This window comes from Sorex araneus, chromosome 10, assembly GCF_027595985.1.
Source record: "Sorex araneus isolate mSorAra2 chromosome 10, mSorAra2.pri, whole genome shotgun sequence".
NCBI classification, from domain to species: Eukaryota; Metazoa; Chordata; class Mammalia; order Eulipotyphla; family Soricidae; genus Sorex; species Sorex araneus.
In genome coordinates, this window is record NC_073311.1 from 21,747,398 (window position 1) to 21,773,472 (window position 26,075).

The following is a 26,075-nucleotide window of genomic DNA, read 5'->3' on the forward strand; positions in this document are numbered from 1 at the left end:
AAAGATCTATGAGACTAGAAAGATAGCATATCAGGTAAGATATATGCATGCAGCCAATCCTGGTTCACATCCCTGGCACCACAGATAGCTTACCAAACACCACCAGGGGTCACTCCTGACCATATAGCTAGGAATAGCCTTCGAACAGGCCAGGTGTGGTTCAAAAGTCAAACTAAGAATCACTGTCTGTCACTGTCACTGTCACCCTGTTGCTCATCAATTTGCTCAAGCAGGCACCAGTAATGTCTCCATTGTGAGACTTCTTATTACTGTTTTTGGCATATCGAATATACCACGGATAGATTGCCAGGCTCTGCTGTGCAGTCGAGATATTCTCGGTAGCTTGCTGGGCTCTCCGACAGGGATGGAGGAATTAAACCCGGGAGGCCACGTGCAAGGCGAATGCCTTACCTGCTGCACTATCAGTTCAATCCCCCCCAAAAAATGAATACTAAAACATACATGTGAGGTTTTATTTTGCTGTTTTAAAAAGGAAATATTAAAACAGACATTTTTTTAGTGAGAGGGATAGCTCAGCATTCAGGGCCATGTGCCTTGCATACACAGGTACCTGAATTTAAAATAAGAACTGGATGATCCCCTGACACCATCATCATAGCCCTAGTGCCCCCTGCTTCACTAAGACTAAACAGCCCTGCATGACACGACTGTGTCAGGAACTGTCCAGCTTTGTTTTCCCATAATCACCAGGGCTGACTTCTGGTCTCTAAAGGACTGCTTAGAAGACAAAACAACAGCAATAAACCTAGATAAAATTTTCAAGAGTTATCTCTCCTCTAAAATGTCACATCTTTCTTTCATATTTATTTCTCTGGAAGAATGTGTTTAAAATGCCATCTAAAATGGAAAAAAAATGTAATCACAGTATTTTCATCAGATTTTCAAATTGACAATAAATAAATGAAAACTTTATTTTTTTATTTATTTATTTTGCTTTTTGGGTCACACCTGTTGATGCACAGGGGTTACTCCTGGCTCTGCACTCAGGAATTACTCCTGGCGGTGCTCAGGGGTCCATATGGGTTGCTGGGAATTGAACCCGGGTCGGCCACGTGCAAGGCAAATGCCCTACCCGCTGTGCTATCGCTCCAGCCCCAATAAATGAAAACTTTTCTTTAAATCTTGGGAAAACTAAGGTTTTCTGTGTAACTGTGGTAAATGTTCTTCTTTATTAATATTCAATTTTAATATTCAATATTAATATTCAATATTCAATAATAACATTCTATATTAATTGACCAATTAACTTTGCTGGAGCGTGAGACAACCATTTATACTAATAAAATAGGGAGTGTATGAAAACTGATCAAACCTTCAATACAAGTCTAAACAATTTCCTCATTAGGTATCTCCACCTAGTTACTGAAGTGTAGCTCTCTCAGATTGTACTTCTCCTGAATATTAAAAATGTCACTAAAAAACATCCCAACCCAGAGCATCTGTCCTAAGTATATTTGAGCAGCTGGAGAATTCATCAGTACTTGGTCCCTTGCCATCACTCAACCTACACAATAAACTTAACCTAAAAATGAACTTCAAGATCTGTATTATATAGTGCATCTCTGATGTTCAAAACATCAATCTTCCAGTTAGTTCTTGCCAGTCAATAAATTATTTTAGGGAGTGGATGAAGCAACTTGTGAATTTCATTTCAGTCCTTTCATACTCTGAGCTACCATTTACTAAGTGGCTGCTGCATAAAATTGTGGCATCCAAACGGTCTGAAAGACTTAATAGAACTTCTGAAACATGTTATCTACCCCTGAGTAAGTTGCAGCCTGACAAAGCACGTTATTATAATAACAAAATATTCTACAAGAAAAACATATTTCTGTAGCCAGTTTGTTTTGGCTTGTTCATGTGTTTAGCATGAGTAATAGTACATCCATTATTAAATATAAAGCTTCTAGAACTCCTGAATAAAATGATAAATTACTATGGTAAGTCCTCATTTTCTCACAAGTAATTTAAGCCTCAAGCAATTAGTCAAATGATTCAATTTAAGAAAAATGTAAAAGCACAGTTATCCCCCTATTCTGTTTATCCAGAATAAATAGTAAAATTTAATAAGTAACCATTTTAAGTACTATTGCAATAAGATATTTTATTTTCCTCTTTTATTTATTTAGGTACCCTACTCGGAATTGGGTGGCAAAACCCTCGTGATGGCTGTATATGACTTCGATCGTTTCTCCAAGCATGACATCATCGGGGAATTTAAAGTCCCCATGAACACTGTGGATTTCGGTCATGTAACTGAGGAGTGGCGTGATCTGCAAAGTGCTGAGAAGGAAGAGGTAAGAAAAAACATTAGTGTTCTAATATGACATGCTGTACTCGACACTTACTGCTCACATAATAATCTATCGAGAGATGCTCTTTGCAAAGGATTGTGTGGTCCTCCAGCTGCTGACAGCTGGTAAAATAGGGTCAAGGGAATGCAAAACCTCATTAAAAATATACAGGTCTTCAGGGTGTAATTTGAAAGTAAAAAGAAAGATTTCAACATCATGTTTATAAACTAGTCCCTGGGGATAGGTGGAGCTAGATGGAAAGACACACACACACACACACACACACACACACACACACACACACACACACATTCCTTCTAAAGGCTTATAGAATGTCACAAACACTCCCTACTTCTTTAAAAGGACAATGAAAAATCATCTTATTCTTGTATTTTTCCGTCACCATTTTGTGCTCTCCAACAACAGGTTATGTAGCTATTAAATAGACACAGAATGGCACTGTTTTCTTGATTATTTCTGCATATTGCTGACAGTTTATTGTTTCTCCTGAAGATATAAGTGCATGATGGGTGAAACACCAAATATAATTCACCAGGGCTGATATTAAATCCATTTTTTAAATGACTCACATTTTTATAGTACTCTTTATATCATTCCATCTGGTTTTAATAGTTTAGCCCTGGATTTTTCTGTGATTTCAAAAGGGAAGTTCAATATCCTTAGTGCATTTAAACTACATAAAAATCAATTCTATTTGATTACCCTATGCTTGCCTGGCACTGGAACTAGCTCTTTTTTGTGTGACTATCTCAACAGACCAACACCATAAAAACAAATAACTCGACTACAAAATTTTTTTTGGCTCCGTGTGTGTGTGTGTGTGTGCGTGTGTGTTATTACCAAGGAACTGCTAACTAAGGAGTGAGACAGCATCAGGAAGATCAGAGAAGAGCCACCCTCAGTGAAGCAGCCACGTCCCTCATCTGAGAGTACTCTCAGCATACAGATTTTTTTTTTCCAGAAAGCAACACAATGAAAAAAGATTTTTTTTTTTTTGCTTTTGGGGTCACACCTGGTGATGCACAGAGGTCACTTCTGGCTCTGCACTCAGGAATTACCCCTGGCAGTGCTCAGGGGACCATATGGGATGCTGGGAATTGAACCCGGGTCAGTCACGTGCAAGGCAAACGCCCTTCCAGCTGTGCTATAGCTCCAGCCCAGAAAAGCGATTTTTGATCGAATCCATTGATCACTATAGTAAAAGTGAATTTTACTAGTGCTCTGAAATTAGTTGTACAAAAGCAGTTCAGATTCTGTTAAATGTTGTTTTACTTTTAGAAACAAATTCATATAACCCAACTTAATGGATTGGTCAAAGTCAGATTCTTAGATTCTTATATACTGACACAGATTTATCCCTACTCTCGATTTCAAAACTTATCCAAAGATATAAAGGGGTCAGTTTTTGGAACAGGGATATGGCTCGGTGGCTGAGCAAAACCCTGGATTTAACTCCTGGTATCACTGATACATATGAAAAAAATGTATATATAATACAAAAATACTGTATATATGGGCTGGAGCGATAGCACAGCAGTAGGGCATTCGCCTGTCATACGGCTGACCCGTGTTCGATTCCTCCGCCCCTCTCGGAGCACCCGGCAAGATACCGAGAGTATTGTGCCTGCACGGCAGAGCCTGACAAGCTACCTGTGTCATATTGGATATGCCAAAAACAGTAACAAAAAGTCTCTCATGAAAGACATTACTGGTGCCCACTCGAACAAATCGATGAGCAAAGGGATGACAGTGACAATGACTGTATATGTATGTAAATATGCATGTATACAATACTGACCATATATATACATAATAGATTTTATTACTGTTATTAGTAGATCTTCCCTATAAAGCAACTGAAATCTATATTAAATACAATATTTACATTAAAAATATTCAGGCATTCTATTATAATGTTTTTTAATCATTTAACAAAGTAGTCATCAGTTATTATTGCCTTTCCGTGTTTTACTAAAATAGTGGGCTCTGAGTAGGTTCCCTACAGCTGAAAAGGGTTAGAATAATAATATTTTGAGAGGGCCATACCCAGTGCTGCTCAGAGATTACTCCTGGTTCTGCACTCAGAAATAACACCTCTTATACTTCAAGACCATACAAGATGTTGGGGATTGAACATGGATTGGCCACGTCAAAGGCAAGCGTTCTACCTTCTGTGCTGTTTCTCCAGCCCTTGAGTGATTGGCTTTCATTAATTTTCAGGGTTTTAATAAAATGATTAGATGAATATGAGAGCAAGACCTTCTTGCACTTAACAATGCCCACAGGTTAAAAATCATTTCTATGCCTCACCTCCACCTGGAGAACATTCAAGTGGCATTGGATTTGAAGATCACACTTCACTGGATTTCTCAAACTTTGAAAATACAATTTCTTCTTTAAGTAATGTGGCCGTCAAATGCTTTTCTCTCCCCCCAAAATTATTTGAATATGAACAGGGTGAGACTTGAGGCTAAGCTGAGAGGTTTGACTCCAGAAACTAGAAGATTAAGTTGACTGCCCCAACATAACAACATTCCTTTTTCTCTTCGTTCTTCTCCTCATCTTTCTCTCCCTAAGCATTTTGTCAGCCAACTCACTCAAAAATATCCATTTTGTGAAAATTTATTAAGGACTGCTATAGTCCTAGAACCATGTTGTTGTTGATGATGTTAAAAGGGATAAACATTGCTCCTGTTTTTGTGGAGTTTAGTGTCTCATTTTCTTCCTTCCAGCTATGTGGCTTATAACCAGCTAAATTATTTTCTAGAAAAAGTTTTCTGTAAAATCCTATTCTTAAACCAAACACTCCTGAGTTCTAATTTTAATTCAAAGACCTTGGACAAGCCACTTAAATTCTTTAAAATCCAGCCTGTATATTATGTATTAAGTGACAAAGTAACCTCCCCTTCCCCTTGGCCATGCCTTTCTGTGTTTCCGTCTCCTATTTTTCACTTCATTCCCACTATATTTACTTCTCTATTCTCTTCCCCATTGTGATTGTATTTATGAATGCCTGTGAAGTTTTTTAATAGGAAATAATTCTGTAATTACATTCTTTTGAACTCTGGTGATTTTCTTCTTTGATATCTGCAATGAGAATAGTAATTTTGGATTTTCTGTTATGTGGCTATTTCCTTTTATCATGATATAGAAAACCTCATAAAACAGATATCTTGCTTGCAAGACATCTCTCTGGATGACTTGACTTAGGTATAAACACTCTCATAATAAATGAAAGAAGACTCCAATTACAATTATTTCAGAAGAATTACTTAATCTCACTGATGTGTGCTCTCTTCATGCCACTGTTCATTAACTGCAGAAAATTATGTTTAGGTGAATAAATTCAAGTCTCAGTTTTTGTGATTTTTAAAGAGATGTTTTCCATGTGATGATTTTACTTTTGCTTTTATATCATAGTGCTAAGATGTTATATTTAATGTCTACTGAGCAAAAAGTCTGAAAAAGAAGTCCAAGAAACAACTGGGGAAAGGAGTGAAGGAAGAGATGAACTAGAAGTGAGATAAGAACAGTTGTGGAGGGTCTTGGACCCTTTGGTGATGGTGAAGTTGTGGCAATTGTTCATCAAAACCAATAACATCAATACTCTATAAACCTATCACCAAAGCTATAATTTTAAAAACTTAAGAAGAGAGTTTGAAATTTAGAAAATAAACATCTATTATAATATATTCAGATTGAGACTTAGATTTAAATTATTTTAATCTGATCTTCATATCTAATCCTGCAGTCTTAATCTAGGACAGAGTTCTATTGCCAGAATGTTGAAAAATATTCACATCATAAGATGATGAGGCAGTCACATAAGTTAATGAATACTGTGTTATTTTAGTGATCAATTAAATTGTGAGCAATTTAGAGGGGAAATGAAGAGACTTATCTAAAAGTTTTTAAGGACATGTTTTACTAAGACCGGGCTCGGAAACAATAAGCCAGAAATCATGAACAAGAGCAGAAAGTTCTTAATGTTTGATTCTAGTCTCTGGAGAGAGCATCTCTAAGTGAGGTTTTAATTCTGACTTAATAATCTTTCTCTATTATAACACCATCCAGTCACCTGGCAGGTGTAGGCTCCTTTTTCTTTACTTAATTAATAATAAACTTTTGAGTCTGGGGCCACATCCAATAGTTCTAGGGAAGAGACACCCCCCAGCAAGGCTAGCATGAAAGGGAGTTGCGGTGCAGAAAGACCAAAGCCAGGGCCTCTCCATGTCAGGCATGTGCTCCACTACTAACGTCACATTCTGGCCACGTGCCTCTCTCTTGCTTTTTGTTTCAAGCAATCTGGTCCATTGCTCCTGAGACAATGCAGTGCTGGAGACAGGATCCAGCGTTCCCACATGCAAAGCATGCACTCTGGCCCTATCTCCCTATCCAATCTTTTTCAATTTGTTTTGTAATTGTATGATAGACTATTCTCTCCTACCTCCCACAAACATATAAATATGGAACTGTGAACTTGCAGACAGGTCTACCTCTTAATTCATTAGGGGGAGGAATAAAAACAATCTATATACATATATGTGTGTGTGTATATATATATATATATATGTCAGTTTCATACAACTGTGTCCTTGATTTTTCCATTTTCACAATAGGGCCTTAAATATCCTTTTAATCAGCACATAAAGTTTTCTATTTGCAAAAGATTTGGCTATGTAAAGACTAAGATTGTTGAATTTAAGATATGAATTTTAATAATCCCAACAATATTTATTTATGTTACCCACAAGTAAAACATGGAACTGGAACTGATATTTATACTTTTAAAATAAACCATTAATTTGATATGTTCACCTAATTCAAATTTTTTTATTAAAAGTTATGGCTATCATTTTAATTGACATAATGTTGCATTATAAAATTATGTTTCTGTTGTGTATCATTGAAAATCCACCTTTTAACTCGCCACTGAAAGTCATATTTTATCCTTCAACATAGCATTGACCCTTTGTTCTGATTAACTCATTCTTTCTTCTTCTCTCCTGGTTACTATTGGTCTGATAGTCCTAAGGTTGGTTTTTGCTTTATTTAGTATATACTTATTTTTTCTGTGTATCATCTATGACTGAAATCATCAGACTTATTTCACAAAACATGACACTGATTAGGTGCATTCAAGTTGTTGCAGATGGGAGGATTTCATCTTTTCTTATAGCTGAGTAGAATGCCATTGTTCTTATGTACTCTTCTTTAGACACTCCTCAATAGATGGGCAATGAGATTGTTTCCATTTCTTGCCTATTGTAAATCATGCTGTAATAAACATCAGAGTACACATATCTCTGAATTAGTGCTTTTGAATTTGGGGACTTGATGGAAAAATACTCAGAAGAAGGGTAACTGGATTGTATGATATTTGAATTTTTAATTATTTGAAGACTCTCTGTACTGCTTTTCATAATGGCTACAGAATTTATCATTTCAACCAATTACATAAAGGGCCCCTTCTCTATACATCCTCCCAAATACTTCTTGTTTCTTGTCATTTGGATAATAACCACTCTTACAGCTATGAGGTGCTGTCTCATGGTTACTTTCATTTCAATTTTCCTAATAATAAGAGCTGTTCACCATCATTTCACACTCCTGGTTTTTATCTGTCTGCTTTCTTTTGGAGAAACATCTATACAGATCCCCTGCTCATGTTTTTTCATTGTTGCCTTTTATAAGTTATTTGTATACTTGGATATTCAGTATTTTTAATGTATGATGTGCAAGATTATATCATTCAATAGGATATAATCTTTTAAAAAATTAATAAATCACTGTGATTTGCAGTGTTGTTAATGACAAGATTTTATGAGTACAATGTTCCTCCACCAGTGTCTCCCCCACCCTGCCTCCCCCCTCCTCTACCTCCCCCCACCTCCATAAATATCCTAATGAATACTGCATCTCAGTTTCCGTTGCCATTGTGATTTTATTATTTTCTTCCTAGTAGGCTTCTTTCTATCCCACATATAAAAGAGATTGTTGTATTTATACCTCTTTCTGGCTGACTTCACTCAGGGAAATTTTATTTGTGATAATTTTGGAAATTGTTTCAATTCTACACCTTAGTATCACATACTACATCTTTAAAATATTTAGACTATTTTCATTTCAACATTCTATTCCTTTTATAAAAGACATTTGTTTATGTGCCTTCCTCTACTATCTCTAAGAGAGAGCATATGGCATGCAACATCAGAATAAAATTCACGCTTTTTAGTTTGTTTATTCGTTTTTTTAGCAAGTCTATCTCATGACCAGTGCTGTTTGTTTCCAGTAAAGAATGTCTATCACCTCTGGTTTTTGTAAGATTTGTTAAGGAGTGATTTTTAAATGAGATTCTGTAATAATCCATTGCAAATGGGAGGGGAAAGGGAGGGAAGGTCAACGAGTTAAAACAAATGGCGACAAAATTTAATTACTACTCAAGAAGAAGGGAAGAAAAACTACTGTAGTGTCTTAATAGAAAATCAATTTTGCAAGATTTCACATTTTTAAGTCAAATTAGAAAAATATTTACCTCACAGAAAAGCATTTGGAGGATACAAGTACAATCCAATGAGAAAAGTTTTGTTGTTGTCATTATTGTTTTTTGTTGGCTTCCATTGTTCAATGACATGCTATTCCTTTGGGATGGGTAAAAGATATTATTCATAGCATCTTTACGTTCAAGGAGTTGATGCTGTTTCTAGGTGTCCTTAACAATCAGATGGTAGCGCATGCCCTCCGAGAATCAGCACAGCAAACCACTGGCCTGGAAGGAAACCCATGTTGGAAGGTTGATTGCTGGAACTTTAAACACGGATTCCAAGGAGCACCCTCCTTGTCACTTACAATCCATCACATTAGACAAATGCTCCTAAGATACTTTGATTCATAGCATTCCAAGGAGGAATACTTATTTGTATCTGTTGACTTCTTCATTATCTCTTCCCTACTAGACTCTAAATTCCATCCAGCAGTCATAGCTATAGATGTCCCACTCTGAATCAGGTTTAATCCCACAGAGCCAGCCCTCAAGCACAAATGTATTTTTGAATGAATGGGAGGCAACATGTATTATACTGTGAGAAATATTCCAAACCTCCCTTTTAAAAGAATTCATTTTACTAGTAACTGTGCTTTTGTTTTACAAATGAAATGTAAATTCTTTTGAAAGCCTGTCAACAAAATGTCCTAGCACTTGTTCAGTCTGTTTTTTTTTTTTGCTTTCTTTTTTTATTTTGTGTAAATCGTCCCCCCCAGCCACCAGATGCTCCCCTCAGGGCTGGGGCAAGTACTCTACAATTTAAACATTGCTTCCAGCCCTGGTCTGTTTAAAAAGAAACATAGTATAGCCCAGGGCGTGTCTCAGCAGCAGTTATGTGACCTTAAAGAGGTGCCTCAAATGTTTAAGGTTGTGACCTTAATTCCCACCCTGCAAAGGAGGAAAGGCAGTAGGATATTTAGGAAAATCACTAAAATTTCTGTTTCACTTGATAGGCAAAACAATGATGATAGTCTGGAATATGGGAGTCATTTCTGTTTATTATTTTCTTTGGCATCCATGCCATGCTGTGCTCAGGGCTTACTCCTGACTCTGTGCTCAGGTGCCACTCCTGGGCAGACTCGGACAGCCATGTGTAGTGCCAGAGATTTAACACAGGCCAGCTGTGTGCAAGGCAAGCACCTTACCCAGTGTGTCTCCAGCCCCTTTGTCTGTTTCCATTTCCTCCCTCCACCTCCCCGTTTCCTTCTTTGTTGCTTGATGATGCTTGAAGATGTTGCTGAGAATAGAGGTGGTATGCATAGCTGGCTGTGGTGCTCCCTGGGTCACATCATGTTAGAGTGCTCACATGCTCAACCATAGCACTCACCAAGGGGAGGGTTCCTTTACTTGCATATGTGCTCTGCTAAGGGCTGCCTCATATCAGAGGCACACAGGTTACAACTGTGGCCCTTCCAGGGTTTACTACATATATATGTGCACCAGGAATTCGTTTTAAACCAGGGGGCTCACACAACATTTTAGTTTTGGTGCTTACAGGAAGCCACATCCCTTTCTATTGTACTTAAATATACTTGATTCCGCATGCATGTGTGTGTGTGTGTGTGAGAGAGAGAGAGAGAGAGAGAGAGAGTGCAGGCCAGGGGAAGTGGGGACTCAGGGGTCAAAAATCTCTTGCAGCACTAGGGATGATAGATAGCACAGTCACCACACTATCCCTCTGGTCCCTGACAATTTTTTTCTCACTAATTTTTTGTGTGTGAGGTTCATTCAGTATTTTTTTTCCTCTCTGTATTATTCTATTCATCTTGTTTCCATGCTATTGACAGAGCTCTTAGTGAAATTTAACTTGTATTTAAAATTAAGATTTAGGGGGTTAAGAGAGAACACAACAAGCAGGATACATGTCTAGCAGATGCCCAGACTGTGTTTGAAGAGCATTAGTGCCACAGGGCCTCTTAAGGATCTCCAGATACAGGACAGAAGGCCCCCAAGTAGGGCCTGAATAATCCTTGTCAGTATAGAACCCAAGAGGCACCACATCCTTGAGCTGTCCATGAGTATTACTGGAAGTGGTCCCCAGATTTTCTGATCACCTTTTATGAAGCCAAAATAATAATAAGATTTAGTTAACCTTATGATATAAATCTCTGCTTTCAACATGGAAATTTTCCCACTGAGAAGTGACAAAGAACCTAAAGTGGAGGGGAATGAATATAAACAAAATTTGTTTATCTGGGGCTGGAGCAATAGCACAGCGGGTAGGGCGTTTGCCTTGCACGCGGCAAACCCGGGTTCGATTCCCAGCATCCCATATTGTCCCCTGAGCACTGCCAGGAGTGATTCTTGAGTGCATGAGCCAGGAGTAACCCCTGTGCAGCACTGGGTGTGACCCAAAAAAGCAAAAAAAAAAAAAATTGTTTATCATACCTAGAATATATGTGGGTAGTCATTTTAGTCATTAGATATGATACAGCAGTATTGAAATGAATTAAGGTGATGATATATTTTTATTTGTTTTTGAACCACACCCAGCTGTGCTCAAGGCTTACTCCTGGCAGTTTGGGGGACCATATGAGGTGTCAGGGATTGAATCCATGTCAGACATGTGCACAGCAAGTGTCATTCCATTATACTATCTATCTGGCCTAGGCCTTGATATATTTTAATGTACTTAGTATCTCTGTGTCACTTTGTTGCATTTGAGACATTACTTTTGTTTTCAACTTAATAGTTGAAGAAGAATAGGGGCATTTGATTATTTGTTATGTCTGGTTTCGATTTTGAGTCTTCAGTCAGAATTTCAATCACCAATTATAATAGTATTGTTATGCATGATAAATATTGTCTGCTTCATGATGTGATTTCTAAGAACATCATAGGAAAAAGCAAATAACAGGAAATGTCCCTCTAGTATATGGAACTAATTTAATTGCCTTTTCTACTTCAATAGACTTTCCAGACACAGATAGATGATACCAAATTCTCACCCCAATGTGTTGCTAACCAAAAATTTAAATATGACTTTTTAGTGTAAATTATCTAGAAAAGAAATGGTAATTTGGTCTATAATTTAAGGAATTAAATGGGAAAAGAGGCCCTGTTCATTTTCCAAATGCCCTTGGATGACTTTCCATTGTTCATGCATTGTCATACCCTACTTAGTCTGCCTCAATTATCTCCTTTACACACTTCAAGCCAAGGTCTGTATCCCCAGAACCTCTCTTAAATTCATGATTACCTTAACTTCTCTACCAAAGATACAGACATAGATAATAATAAGAGCATTCTTTTGAAGAATGTACTATGTGCCAATAAAAATCATTATTAAAAGAGTTTCCAAAATTGGCATCTTTCAACTGATTTTAGTAAAGGAGGAAAGAAATAAACCTGAGGCCCACACATATGTTATTTAATGATGAATTATTGAGTGCAGAGAAATTTTACCTCCCGTACATTTTTTTCATTAAATATGACCAAAAAATTCACTCACTCAAGTCTTGTTGAATGTCTATGAAATTAACATTGTTCAGTGAATAAAACAGAAGATTAATAAATTCATATGGGAAATGGTCAATAGTAGTAAAATGTCATAATGTAAACTAATAACAAAAGAAATTCTACAGAGTGAAATAAAAGGTGTAAATTAATATTTACCCTATAAGAAAAATGAAAGAATGTAAATATGCCAATGGAAATTTCAGAGAACAGTTGGAGAAAGTAAGCTCATCTAAAACAATAATTTAAATAGACAGACAGAAACTTGCTTTACAAGAGCTAAAGAAATGAACAAGAACAAATTTGCAGTTCTCAGACTGCCAATGAGTGACCCAGTAAAGGTGGAGTGAAAGCTTAAACAGACATCTGGAGATAAAAGACTGAATATGTCACACTGTGAATGACAAAGTCCCTCAGATGTCAGTCTGGACTAGGAACACCAAGGGAAGTTTTTAAAACATTTCCTTCACAAGGATTTAATTAAAATAAGAAACCAGACCCATGCTATAAATCTCTACTAAGTTCCTTAACATACTCTCAGCTAATGAGCAGAGCAATCATAAGTGTATGTATAACTCTTCTTGATAGAAATAGTACAGTTACAATAATTGGATGAATTGTGGTTTCCTTACACAATGGAATACTACACAGCTATAAGAAACAATGAAATCTCAAAGTTTGCTGCAATTGAAATGAAACTAGAGAGCATCATATTCAAAATGATGAATAAGAAAAAGGAAAAAGAACAAAGAAATTACAGAGAACAAATACTGGATGATCTATGATCTCATTCATCTGTGGTACACAAATAATCATAGCAAGGGAGGAGACAATATCAAAGAGGACAAACCCTTGGCATTTGATTCCAAAATTGACATTCCCAAACAGTATGCAGCAAGGATGCATACAGTGAAATAACTGACACATATCCAGCGACAGAAAGTTTCAGGATTTCTGATGGTGACAGTGCCATAAATTTATTCACCAAAACCATTAAAGTTAACACTCTTGTAATCACTTTACCTAAATATGTAATATTTATACTTATCTGTCTACATATGTATATATCATATATATAAGTATAGTAATTACAACAAAAACAATAATGTACTATATATAGTTCTTGTGTGACTTATATTCAGACTCTGACCAAAATGTTTTGAGCATCAGTACGTGGTCTCTTAAATATTCCTCTGTTGGAAAAACTATCAAAAATTCTGGTACAGGGAGTGCCAAGAATTAGTTCTATTAATTATTTTAATGAAAACTAGTGTAGGTGTTAGGTTTTTTTGTTTATTCAGAGAATAAAAGGAGTCAATGTTTTCTACCAAACTATAAATAAAGAAGAGCGGGGCAGTTGGGAAGCATGAATTTGTTGACAATAAATTGTAGAACAGAAAATGAAGAGTGGGAGTTGAAATTGGAACAAACATGAAACAAAAGGGGAAGGAGAAAATGATAAGACAAGGGCAACCTTGCTACATTTGGTTTTGTTACTGAAATGCTGGAGAATTTGGAATGGGAAGCAATGTGATTGCTGTAGGAGAATGTCTTGTTCTCTGGCGTCCCCCATTGTCCACACATTTGGATGTTTCACAGTGTAATCTTTTATGCTTAGTTTATCATATGTTTTGGAACATTTTATCATCTTTTTTGGTAAATTCTCCAAATTAAGTGTCTTTACCTTCTGCCTTACTCCTAACTCACTGTGAGCAGCCAAATGTTTGTGTTATGAAATCTTTAATCTATTACAATCTGTTACTCTGCAATTAGATGAAATGTCAGCAACTGAGTTGTACTATTTGTACTACAGTTAGGGAGAATAACAAGGATCTGCTGAAAAACAAGAACTTAAATTACTGAAATACAGAAAGGGGCATACATACCCGTATAAGTTTGTTTGCACAGGTTGCGGGTCTTTCCAATTATGATCTAGAGACCCTAAGATGTAACAGACTTAATTTTATCTATCTTATTCTTTTACTCATTTGGCATACATATATATATGTATATATATAATCCCCTTTTATAATTCAGGGGCTATGCCAGTTTCCAGCTATACAGAGTATGGTTTAGCAAGCATGAGTAGAAAGTAGCTCTAACATGATAAGAGTTGGATATCACCAAAAGGATCTCAAAGTTGTTGTGATGGAAACTAGACTGACAAGAACATGATTTGGGGATCACAGTGATATATATATTTGCAAAGTTTGTTCATGATTGGATTTCAGTCATATAATGGTCCAACACCCGTCCCTTCACCAGTGTACTTTTCCCATCAATGGTCCCAATTTCCCTACCCCACCCTCCCTCCATTTCCCCACCCCACCACTTGCCACTATGGCAGGCACTTTATGTAAGACCATTTTTAAGCAGATGAAGAACCATACAGAAATCAGGATTTGCAAAGCTGTTTTTCACTAAGACTCTTATGTCATTCTATTGAGATAAAAACATTGTCTAAATCACTGTATTTCTGTATTTCTTTCTGTATACACTGTAATTCTTCCTGTATACACCTTTCCCTCAGCTTTCCAGTGATTCTCCAAACAGTTTAATTGATCTTTTCTGGGTTTTTTTTTCTACAACGTCAGACCTTTCATAATTGAGGGAGAATTGACTTACAATGAAATGCACGATGCGTATGGTTCAGTTTTAACAATTATAGACACAGTATATCCACTACTCCAATCAAAGGAAGGGTATTATTTACCCTGAAAATACTGCATGCTTCTTTGCCATCAGTCCCTAGGTCCTAGAAGTAACCTTTGTTCCGGTTTTTCTCACCAAAGATTAATATAACATTTCCTGGACTAACATATAAATAGAACCATTCTCTTTTGTTTCTTTTGGTCTTTAAGTGTGTTGTCTTTAAGACTCTCCATTGAATTATAGACGATAATCACTGTATCACTGTCATGTCAGTGCTCATCGATTTGCCTGAGCAGGCACCAGTAATGTCTTCATTGTGAGATTTGTTGTTACTGTTTTTGGTATTTCGAATACACCACAGGGAGCTAGTCAGACTCTGCCATGCAGGAGGGATACTCTCAGTAGCTTGCCAGGCTCTCTGAGAGGGATGGAGGAATCAAACCTGGGTTGGCCAAGTGCAAGGCAAACTCCCTACCCTACGTGCTGTTCACTCATTACTACTGAGTAATTTTACTTTTTAGGAATATATCACAATTATTTATCTATTTTCCTGTCAGTGAACTTTTGGGTTGTTTCCAATTTGAAACAATTATAAGTAAAGTTATTACAAATGTACAACTTCTTGTTAGCACAACTTTTATTTCTTACTATCTGGACTTACTATCTCAAAGGTATGTATGCATTATGCTTTTTGAAGTACAAATAACCGAAACTCTAGTAATAGTCTATAAGATGAGGCATCACAGTACTTAGTAAATAAATAGAATTTCATTGTATTTTTCTCTCATCCTCATTAGTGTCCATGATGATTATCAGGATTCCTTAAAACTTTACCTAGCCAACATGTACTTCTGTTTCCCATACAAATGACACTTAATTACATATGTCTAGTTTCAAAGTGTAAGTGCATAGCCATAGATTATAATTACATAAAAATGCCTTCTTAACCTGTTTTGTGATCTTCATAGGTATATTATAAATTCCTTGTAAACAAGAAACTTATCTTACACTTTTGCACATAATGGTAGGTAACTCTTACAAGAAAATATGATGTATGATATAACTCTTACAAGAGTTAAATATAATGTAACTCTTACAAGAAAATAAGGACAGAACTCAAGGTCCAACCACCATGAAAGCCTCATTTTATGAGATGCTAAATGCTGTTAAAAACTCTTACATAAGTTGTATAGTTTATGTGTTTAGAATTAAAGCTACCATTTTAGTTTTTTGTTAATTTTGAGATAGACAGCCATCACAACAATCTAATTTTATTACATTGCTCTCACCCCCAAAAAGAAGCCTAATATAATCACTCTCATTTCCACCCTCATCCCAGGTCAGAATTAATCCACTTTGAATATTTGTCTAGTCTATATATAGCCTGTAGCTGTAATCCTACACTATGTAGTTTCAAACAGCTATTATTTAAGCATAGATGTATCTTATTCCAAATGAATTATAAAATAAACATACAATGAATAGCAACACACATCAGTTTTAGTGAAGAAAAGCCATATTTCTAGTACCATTTGAAAGTGTGGAGAACATTATTCTCTTACCCAGAGCCTAGGAGACTCTCAATATCTCTTTCATCTATTCCTGTCCAACTGTGTGAAGGCACCATAGAAAAACATCTCAGATTTGCCCCTGTTGGTCTACTTCATATAAACTGCTTTTGCCACTTCCATCTGCTGACAGTCTTATCTGTTTCTTCTTTATCTCTCCAGGAGAGGAAGTCAGAAATCAAAAAAACTAGTTAGCTTCTTTTTCGCTGCATTTTCAGTGTCCCCACATCACTAATAATATGCAGTTATCTTTCCCCTGGACATGGACCAAAGTAAGATTGTGAACCAGGAATAACTGGCAGTATGCTCTGTGGACAACATTTTCCTAGCCTCCCAGAATTAGCTTGTTTGTAAATTGATAAAAGGGGAGTTCTAGGCAGAAGAAAACCCCAGACACAGCAAATTCCACACTGGGCAAGCCTTTCACTCACATTTCAATGCTCGGAGGGCAATAATCTTAGAGTTACTGTCTTTTGTCCTGCATTCATCTCTGCTTTCAACAGCCTTTCTGCATGTGTCTTTAACTCATCATTTTTCATTTTATACAGAATATTATTAATTTATAAGCAGGAAAAATACCTGAACCTTTTCTAAGAAAAGAGATGAACATTTGCGGATGAAGCAGAAAGCCCCTAAGACCTTTCTATTAGAGGGAGAAAAAAACATGGAAAATACCTCTCAGTGAAGTTTTCTCATTCTCTAATCTGAGAACATTCTGAAATGTCCTCAGAGGTTGTTATTGACCAAAAGTTAACTGCCAGATCTCTCCAATGAAACTCTTATTTCTATGGTAATGAATTAATATTCTGACAAGGTGCTTCACAGAATTTTCACTTTCAGCCAGAGTTTAAGGAACGAGGGAAAATGTCTTTCAGGAACTAGAACAGTGTCAGAAATAGTTTGTTTTTAATTTATCTTAGTTTCAAAGTTTTTGTTTTAAATATGAGATTAGAATATAAAAATAGGAGAAGAGTTTGGAGTTTTTTGCTTTTGATTTTAGAACACATTTATTAATTGCCTAAGTCTTGTCTGCCTGACATAAAAATCAACCTCAATATTTAACTTAGTATTTTTCTTATTATTTATTTTATTGAATCACCATGTGGAAAGTTACAAAGTTCTCAGGCTCATGTCTCAGTTATACAATGCTCGAACACCCATCCCTTCACCAGTGCCCATATTCCACCACCAAAAACCCCAGTATACCTCCCATCCCCCTAACCCCGCCTGCGTAGCTGATAAATTTAACTTCATTTTCTCTTTACCTTGATTACATTCCATATTTCAACACAAAACTCACTATTGTTGTTGGAGTTTCCCCCCAAAAAAACAGCCCTACTGACAAGGAAGCCTTTGATAATTAGTTTTCCATTGCTGTGAATGACAAGGTATGAAGTTTAGGATTTCTGTATTTTAGTATTTTAGTAATTAAGTCTAGGGAGATTTATGTTAGAAATTGCATCATTTCCCTTCCTGGGGCAGCATGGGGCAATGGGTTAGTTCACAGTCTAGACACATGGCTGCAAGCAGTTGCTGGAACCAAAAGTATTGTCTAGCTGGGCGATTGTGGTCGATCAGCAGCAGAGCGGCCACACAAGTGTGGCCACTTGGGTCGAATCTCAGCAGAATACGCGCCGGTATCACCCCAAGCCCGAGACTGCCCACGCATCCCGCTGTTTCAAGTTCGTAAGCCTTTTTTTTTCTTCTCCTTCCCACGCCACCAAGTTCGTACCTGCTTAATAGTCCTCATAATATGGCGGACACCATGCCACTTCTCCCTGAAAAGGAAAAAAAAACCTAGAAAGAAGGATCTGTCCCCTCCTCGGTGGTGTGGGGCTATGGTTTAGTTCACAGTCTAGAGATATGGCTGCAAGCAGTTGCTGGCACCAAAAGTAGTCTAGCTGGCCTCCGGATAGTAGTCGATCAGCAGCAGAGCGGCCGCATAAAAGTGTGGCCACTCAGGTCGAATCTCGGAGGAGCTTAACTTAGTATTTAAAGAGATATATTTATTCTCTGGTTCATTGACTTTCTAAGCAGTGTCATACTGATTCTAATAACAAGTAATATTAGTAATTCTAGAAAATAATATTTAATAAAATGTTTTAACTAATTAAAATTTTACTAATTTTAGTTTTTGTTTTGTGTTTTTTAACTGAATAACCATGAGATACATTGACAAAGTTGTTCTCGATTGGCTTTCAGTAATCTGAAATTTAAAAAGTCATTTCAATTTCTTTCAAAGCTCTGTTATCTGAGAAAGTCAAAGAGACTGCTTACCTTTGACCAGGTTTTAGTTTGTATCTCTGGAGGGTTTTGTATGAATTATGGACCATGCTATGAACATTAACGCACTCATTTTCCATTTCACTCTGATGGGGTCGGTGCTTTAACTGTCTCTGATTTATAGGTAAAGAAGATGAAACTCGGAGATGTAGAAGCTTCTGCATCTCCACACAGCTACTGGGAGGGTGAAATGTGACTGTGGTCTCATGCTAAACACTCTTATCTGACTCATCACACTAGTCTGCCTCTAAGAAAGAGATTCCAGGACTTGAGCCTAAGATGATGTTTTAATCTGTGAAAACAAACATGCCTTGTTGTTTTTTTTTGTGTGTGTCCTTAGCCCTGCGCCTTTCTCCAAAATCATTACCTACTGTCTTAAAGGAAGCTGGCACCAGTTTTCCTGTACTTAGCACCTCTTTCTAGTCCCAAGCCTCTAAGTGACTCCCAAGGAGCTTTATAGATCAAACTTCCTGTGACATAAACTTATCTGTAAAAGATACCACATAATCTCTGTTCCCCTACCTCCTTTCTACTGGAAGTTACTAGAAGAAAAAAGAATTGCTTCCACTTCCATCATCATCTTTGTCTTATAACCAGCATGATGAATTTGAAGGAAGGCCTTGTAATTATACCAAAAACAACAAAGATTAAGGAAATACATACTTTAATGTTGTCAGATGGTTGTTAGGGAGACAGAAAGCAAGAGAAGTTTCTTTATAGAACAAAGTATCTTTGTTTGTTGTGAGTTGTTCCTGTCCCTGTATTTCACATAGCAAAAGAAGAAGCTATTAATACCTTGTAGGGGAAATGAGATACAGAAATCTGCCAAATAAAATTTTGGTCATTCTTAAAATAATGTATAAAGAGTATTGTCTGTGCCCAAAGTAGATGATTAGCCTATAGAGTGCTATCATTTAAAGTCTGATATTGCCCATCCTCTTAGATTTTTATGTTAAAACTACCTCTTATGAGAGAAAACAGGAGGGAAAAGCATGAATTTCATCTTACAAAACCAGATGGTCATCCAACCTTTAATTTATCCTTTCTTCAAATCCAAATATCTAATATTTTGGAGGAATAATTACAACATTCTTGACTGAAACATTTTTGTGCCCTGTTTATATGAATCATTTCACCAATTCTGCATACAATCTCATCAAGTTTGTAACCACTGCTTATGTCAGGTCTGAATTTCAGTGGGACTAATCTTTATTACATGAGCTGTGGTTGCTGTCATTTTCAGCTGTGATCCTCAGAACCTCAGATCCGATGGTACTGGACCCACTTTCCTGAATGGGCAGCACTGATCAGGCTATTTTTCTAGATTCAGATTTTACCACTATGTCCAAACCCAACATCTGCTACCTGCTAGCTTCTGTCTTCTCTTGAAATTTTTCCTAATTTTGTGACTCTAATTGCTGACCACTTCTTGTGGGGGGGAAAAAAGTGAGTTAAAATTGTAATTTAAAGGCTTGAAGGAGGGTTCCATGGTTTACATGAGGGAAACTGAGTTCAATTGTCAGCATTATCTGGTCCCCCGAATAATCCCCCAATCCTGAGCCAGGAATATTCCCTGAGCACCACTGGGTATCAGCCACAAAGCAATAATAATAATATAATATAATTTAAATCTGTGTCAGTAGTGGGAGTGATAGCACAATGAGAAGTCATTTGTCTTGCACATAGCCGACCCGTGTTCGATCCCTCCGCCCCTCTTGGAGAGCCCGGCAAGCTACTGAGAGTATTTTGCCTGCACAGCAGAGCCTGGCAAGCTACCGGTGGCGTATTTGACATGCCAAAAACAGTAACAACAAATCTCACAATGGAGACGTTACTGGTGCCTGCTCCAGCAAATCGATGAGCAACGGAGTGACAGTGACAATTTAAATCTGAAATAATTCTAGTAGCTCAATGAAGTCTCGTAATGTTTGTCACAGACAATACTTAGCCACACATGCAAATGAGAATACTAAGGCTAACTAAGACATAGAAACTTGCTTAAAATCACAAATCAAGGAAGTAATGGCCAGCAATTTAAATTCATGGCTTGCTTTATTACAAGATCTCTCTTTCTCCCTATGTATTCTATTTTAAATTCCTTTAGGGATTGCACATCTAATTTCTAGCACTGAAAATTACATTATTCAAGAAAAGTATGAAGGATTATGGGTAGCCTTTTCTGTCTTAACAAATAGGTTGAGGAGTTGGAATGATAGCACAGTGGGTAAGGTGCATGTGACAGGTCTGGTTCTGTCCCAGACACCCTGCAAGGTCTCCTCGAGACCCGTCAGGAGTGATCCCTGAACACAGATCAGGAGTAAGCGCTAAGCATGGCCAGATATGGCAACCATTTCCCCCAAAAAAGCAAAATAGATGAAGATTTTTCTTTTTCTGAAGAAGCCAATGAGACTATAAAGATGTCTATTTAAATAGCATATGTGCAATTTGAATTTTTTTATTTTTTTCTCTTTGAGTATTAATGAGAAAGAGAAGCTGTTTATATCCATAAATATTGCTATATAAACAGTAAAACTAAACCCAAAGGTAAAAATTTATGGAATGTAGCTGAATTTTAACTTAGTTTGTTGAGACCAAAACTGTGGTTTGGGGCATTTGATTTGAGTTTGACATAAGTATTTACCAGGATATGTTGTACAAGTCACCAGGGGGTGGTTTTATGGGAAAACCCAGTGCACAAACACAAGTAAACACGAGTGTACTTTCAGATACTTGTATGCAGCACATAATAAATTCAGTGCCCTGGCTAAAATTTAAGCAACTGGGAGCAAAAACCAGCTCATCGTATGTAATTTCTCCAGTTAGATAATGCTTGAGACATTGTGTGATCACCTCTAAGTGGTGCATAAAGCCACTTGCCCGCCATTAGATAGAGTGCCAGGATGAAAGGTGGGAAGCAGAGGCTGGGAGAATAAGAGGTTCAGGGCAGTGGAGTGTTTCTTTCCTGCCATAATGTAGGCAGCCAGCTATGTGCCCTGCCAGAATTCTCTAAGAAAGCAATTCAGGAAGATGCCTTAAAATTATATGCCCCTGACTTCAGAACTGAGGATGGAAATGTCTCATTTTCTAAATGCAAGTACTGGCACACTGAAACAAGGAATTTCGTAGATGGTAGCTTACCACTTCCAAAAATGCATAAGGCATACAGACATATCGTGAAATTGTAACAAGGATCCGTCTCTTCCCAAATGAAAGCTGCTACTGACATCATCTTCTATGCCTCATCCTTCCTGTTTAAAAGTCTAAAATTGCTTATTTTCTTAAAAGGATGCATATTTTTGCATATCTTTAATGCCTCATATATTTCCATTTGAAATCATTTATATTTGTTCCCCAAAAGGAAGAACATTAAATGATAAAAGTTTAATATTTATATGTACTCTATTCTTCTCAGTGTTTCAGTCAATATTAATTATAATATCGGAAGGTAGGGATAGAACTCAATGGTAGAGACCATAGGTTCAATCTCCAGCACCAAATACATATACATATAGCATATATTATATTGTTAAGATTGCTTCAAATTTTTATAACATTTTCATAGACCAGAGATCAGAAAGTCCTGGCCCTATGCCTAAAAACAAAATTTTCTCCTGCCTCAAGTCCCAGGACTGTGGCATCTAAGGTAGTTGCCAATTCAATTTGGATTTTCATAATAAAACAATTAGAATCTCTCAGAAAGAGAGAATTGAGTTAATGGATGCCAATTACTTAGGGAGGGAAATATCCATTTGAAACAGCATAGAATAACCAGAGCTACAGAACTCCCAATAAAAAGACAGACATTCAGAAAGAAAATAAGGCAAATAGATAGGTTCTCATTCACATGTGGAGTTGGAAAAATAGAAACCTCAGTTTGTATATACGGAGAAGAGAATTCCTTTTCAGCAGTTATGTGTGGGCAAAGTGGACAAGGAAGTTCAAAAGGTACAAACTTCCAGTCATGAAACAAGCCTGTAGAAGTAGACTTGTTTATAAATAACTGTTAATACTATTGCTTGACATATTTAAAAGTTGCTGAAATTGTGTGTCTTAAAAATAATCATAGGGCCTGGAGCGATAGCACAGCGGGTAGGGCGTTTGCCTTGCATGCGGCAAACCCGGGTTCGATTCCCAGCCTCCCATATGGTCCCCTGAGCACCGCCAGGAGTAATTCCTGAGTTCAAAGCCAGGAGTAACTCCTGTGCATCGCCAGGTGAGACCCAAAAAGCAAAAAAAAAAACAAAATCATAAATAATATTTAACTAAATATGATGATGGATATGAACTAGACTTACTATGATGACAGCATATACAAATTTTGAGTCATTATGGTGTACACATGAAATGCAATGTGATTATAACGCAAACATAATGTCAATAATACCTCAGTAAAAATAGTGTTTTTTTAAAAAAATCAAAGATGATCAAATTTGACATGGAAAACAATAAGTTTTCAGTAGTGTCAAGTGTTGAAGCAGATGTCTCAAAGCACCTACAACTCTGGAGGGGTTTTAAAAGTACGAGTTGGGGATTTGTACTCATGTTTCAAGGTAAGGGAACTGACAAGGTGATCTCTCATGGGATCTAACAGCCCAGTGATTCATCAGAGGTGTTTAAGGAGCAAAACTAAGAAAGAAAAACAACTGTCGCATCCATCTTAATCAAGATTTACATGAACTTTCTGTTTTGTTTTGTATTTTTTTTTTCAGTTCTCTCCACTCCCTGCATTTTTATTATGCCTATCAACATTGGGCATGCTTCTTGAAATTACTCTGACAAACAACAATATTAGTACTTATTTATTTAGTCTCTTTTAAAGTAACTGACTTGACAGTGAAAAATAGCAGAGACTAATTTCTGAATCTGTCTGTAAAGATAGATTGGGGAGTGATTTAGCAGACTGGGTGTCTATACACCATCCCCTAACTAACTTTCCTAAGCAAGTCTTTTTGTCACTTATAGCCCACAAAATTTTACTGGAAACATTTATGAAATAAATAAATAATTCATAACTTGTTGACCTACCTATCAGATACCTTGTAAAAAAGTTTCTAGGTTTAAAAAATCAATGGTGATGCTTATTTTTATTGATAATTGCAGCAAAAATTTCAGGCACGAAATGTGAAATTTCTTTATATTAAATTTTACATCAATATAAATTTTACATTGTATAAAGAAGTTTACATTATAAAATGAATCCTAGTAAATGGAAGTACTAATAATCTAAGCCTCTATCATACTGAAACAAAATAGGTATTTATATTCATGGAAGACTATTCTTTCAGTTTTACACATTAAAATTGGCTCAGTGCTCAATAAGAATATGGCTATGTATGTTATCATTAAGTGAAATATTACCTACTACACATAATTGTATAGAATGTTAAACAGAAAGAGCATACTCTAAAATCATATGCACACACATACTTTTATTATATGTTTTTAAATATTTGCATACAGATAACAGATATTTGAGAAATCAATGAAAATGAGCAGAATCTCTTAAGGATGCTAAAATTGCTACATGTTGGTTTTTTCTATAGCATACATATTGAGTACTAATGCAAACACACATATACCTTTGACATTATAAGTGGCCACTCTTTTAAAAAAAATTGGCCTATTATAATCAGTTTGGGAACAGATTTATTTTAAGCGTTCTATAGTGAGTTAAAAGAAAATGGGATTAACCAATCTAATCTGACATATCTTTCTTTTCTCTGCTCTTATTTATTTGGGGCAGGGAATGGGGGTTGGCCCATACTTAGTAGTTCAGGGTTTACTCCTAGTTCTGCACTTGGGGATCATGCCTGGTGGTTTTAAGTAATTATATGTGGTACTGGGCCTAACACAGCCTAACACATGCAAGGAAAATGCCCTACCCACTATATTATGTCTCCAAGACTTTGCTCTTAATCTCTTACCTGCTACAACGTACCCATACTGAATATATTCCCCCTTTAATTCATATGCAGCTGATAGATTTCTTTATTTTATGTTAATATATCTCAGAAATTTTCCCATAGATTATTCCAGAAATACTTTTAACATCCTCCCTTAAGAATTGAGTATTGAGAGACTGGAGAGATAATACAGCAGGTAGGGTGCTTGCTTTGCACATAGCCAGCCGGGTTTCTATTCTTGGCACTGTATATGGTCCCCTGAGCCCCACCAGGAATGATCCCTGAGCACAGCGCCAGGAACCAGCTGTAAACCCTGAGCATTGCCAGGTGTGGCCTCCCAAAAAATTATTACTTGGGACTAAAGAGATAGCACAACTGTCAAAGCACTTGCCTTGCATGCAACCAACTCTGACAGGAATCTCCAGTACCATGTATGGTCCTCTGAGAACCTGCCAAATGTGATCTCTAAATATTGAGTCAAGAATAGCCCCTAAACACTATTGGCTCTGGCCCTAACCTCATCCCCATTTAAAAAAAATAGAACTTAATGTGTGCCTTTAAGAAATTAGATATAGAAGTGAAAATAGATTAACTTTTATAAATAAGACTTAGAACTCTCCTGCAGAACTCTTGTGCGGTTAGAGATGTACAGAATCACACTTGTCTATTTTCACTGGCATATGAGAGATCTTGAAACAGCTTTATAAAAAAAACTTGGATGAAATCAAATCTTGACTGGCAAAGAAGTTTTCCTGGTGAGCATTTCTATGATGTATAAGACATAAGGCAAAATAAAAAGATTAACATTTAGACCTAAGGTTAATGCAGCATAAAATGTATTGTTAAGGGATTATTATACCTAAGAGATAACACCATACAATCATCGATTTGCTCAAGCGGGCACCAGTAATGTCTCTATAGTGAGACTTGTTCCTTTTTTTGGCATACGCCATGGGTAGCTTGCCAGGCTCTGTCGTGTGGATGGGATACTCTTGGTAGCTTGCCAGGCTCTCTGAGAGGGATGGATGAATCAAACCCGGGTTGGCCACGTACAAGGCAAACGCCCTACCTACTGTGCTATCGATCCAGTCCCATACAATCATACTGATCCAAAATCCTACCTCAAAGCATGGATTCTTTTTTTTTTTATTTTATTGAATCACCATGAGATAGTTACAAGCTTTCATGTTTGGGTCACAATCACACAATGATCAAACACCCATCCCTCCACCAGTGCACATTCCCCACCACCAATATCCCGGGTATACCTCCCCCCCTTTCCCACTCTCTCCCTGCCTCCATGACAGACAATATTCCCCATACTCTATCTCTA

The 26,075-nt window shown here is 36.8% G+C and overlaps 1 protein-coding gene across 6 annotated transcripts in view; it reads left to right on the top strand.

The window, feature by feature from the left end:
* Positions 1 to 26,075, top strand: part of SYT1 (synaptotagmin 1) — a 574,730-nt gene that overhangs the window by 401,000 nt on the left and 147,655 nt on the right. For all 6 annotated transcript variants that reach the window (XM_004602693.2, XM_004602694.2, XM_055118229.1 and 3 more), the window contains one exon: positions 2,151 to 2,318. In XM_004602693.2, coding sequence (XP_004602750.1) covers positions 2,151 to 2,318 — 168 coding nt within the window. The remainder of the gene's footprint in view (positions 1 to 2,150; positions 2,319 to 26,075) is intronic.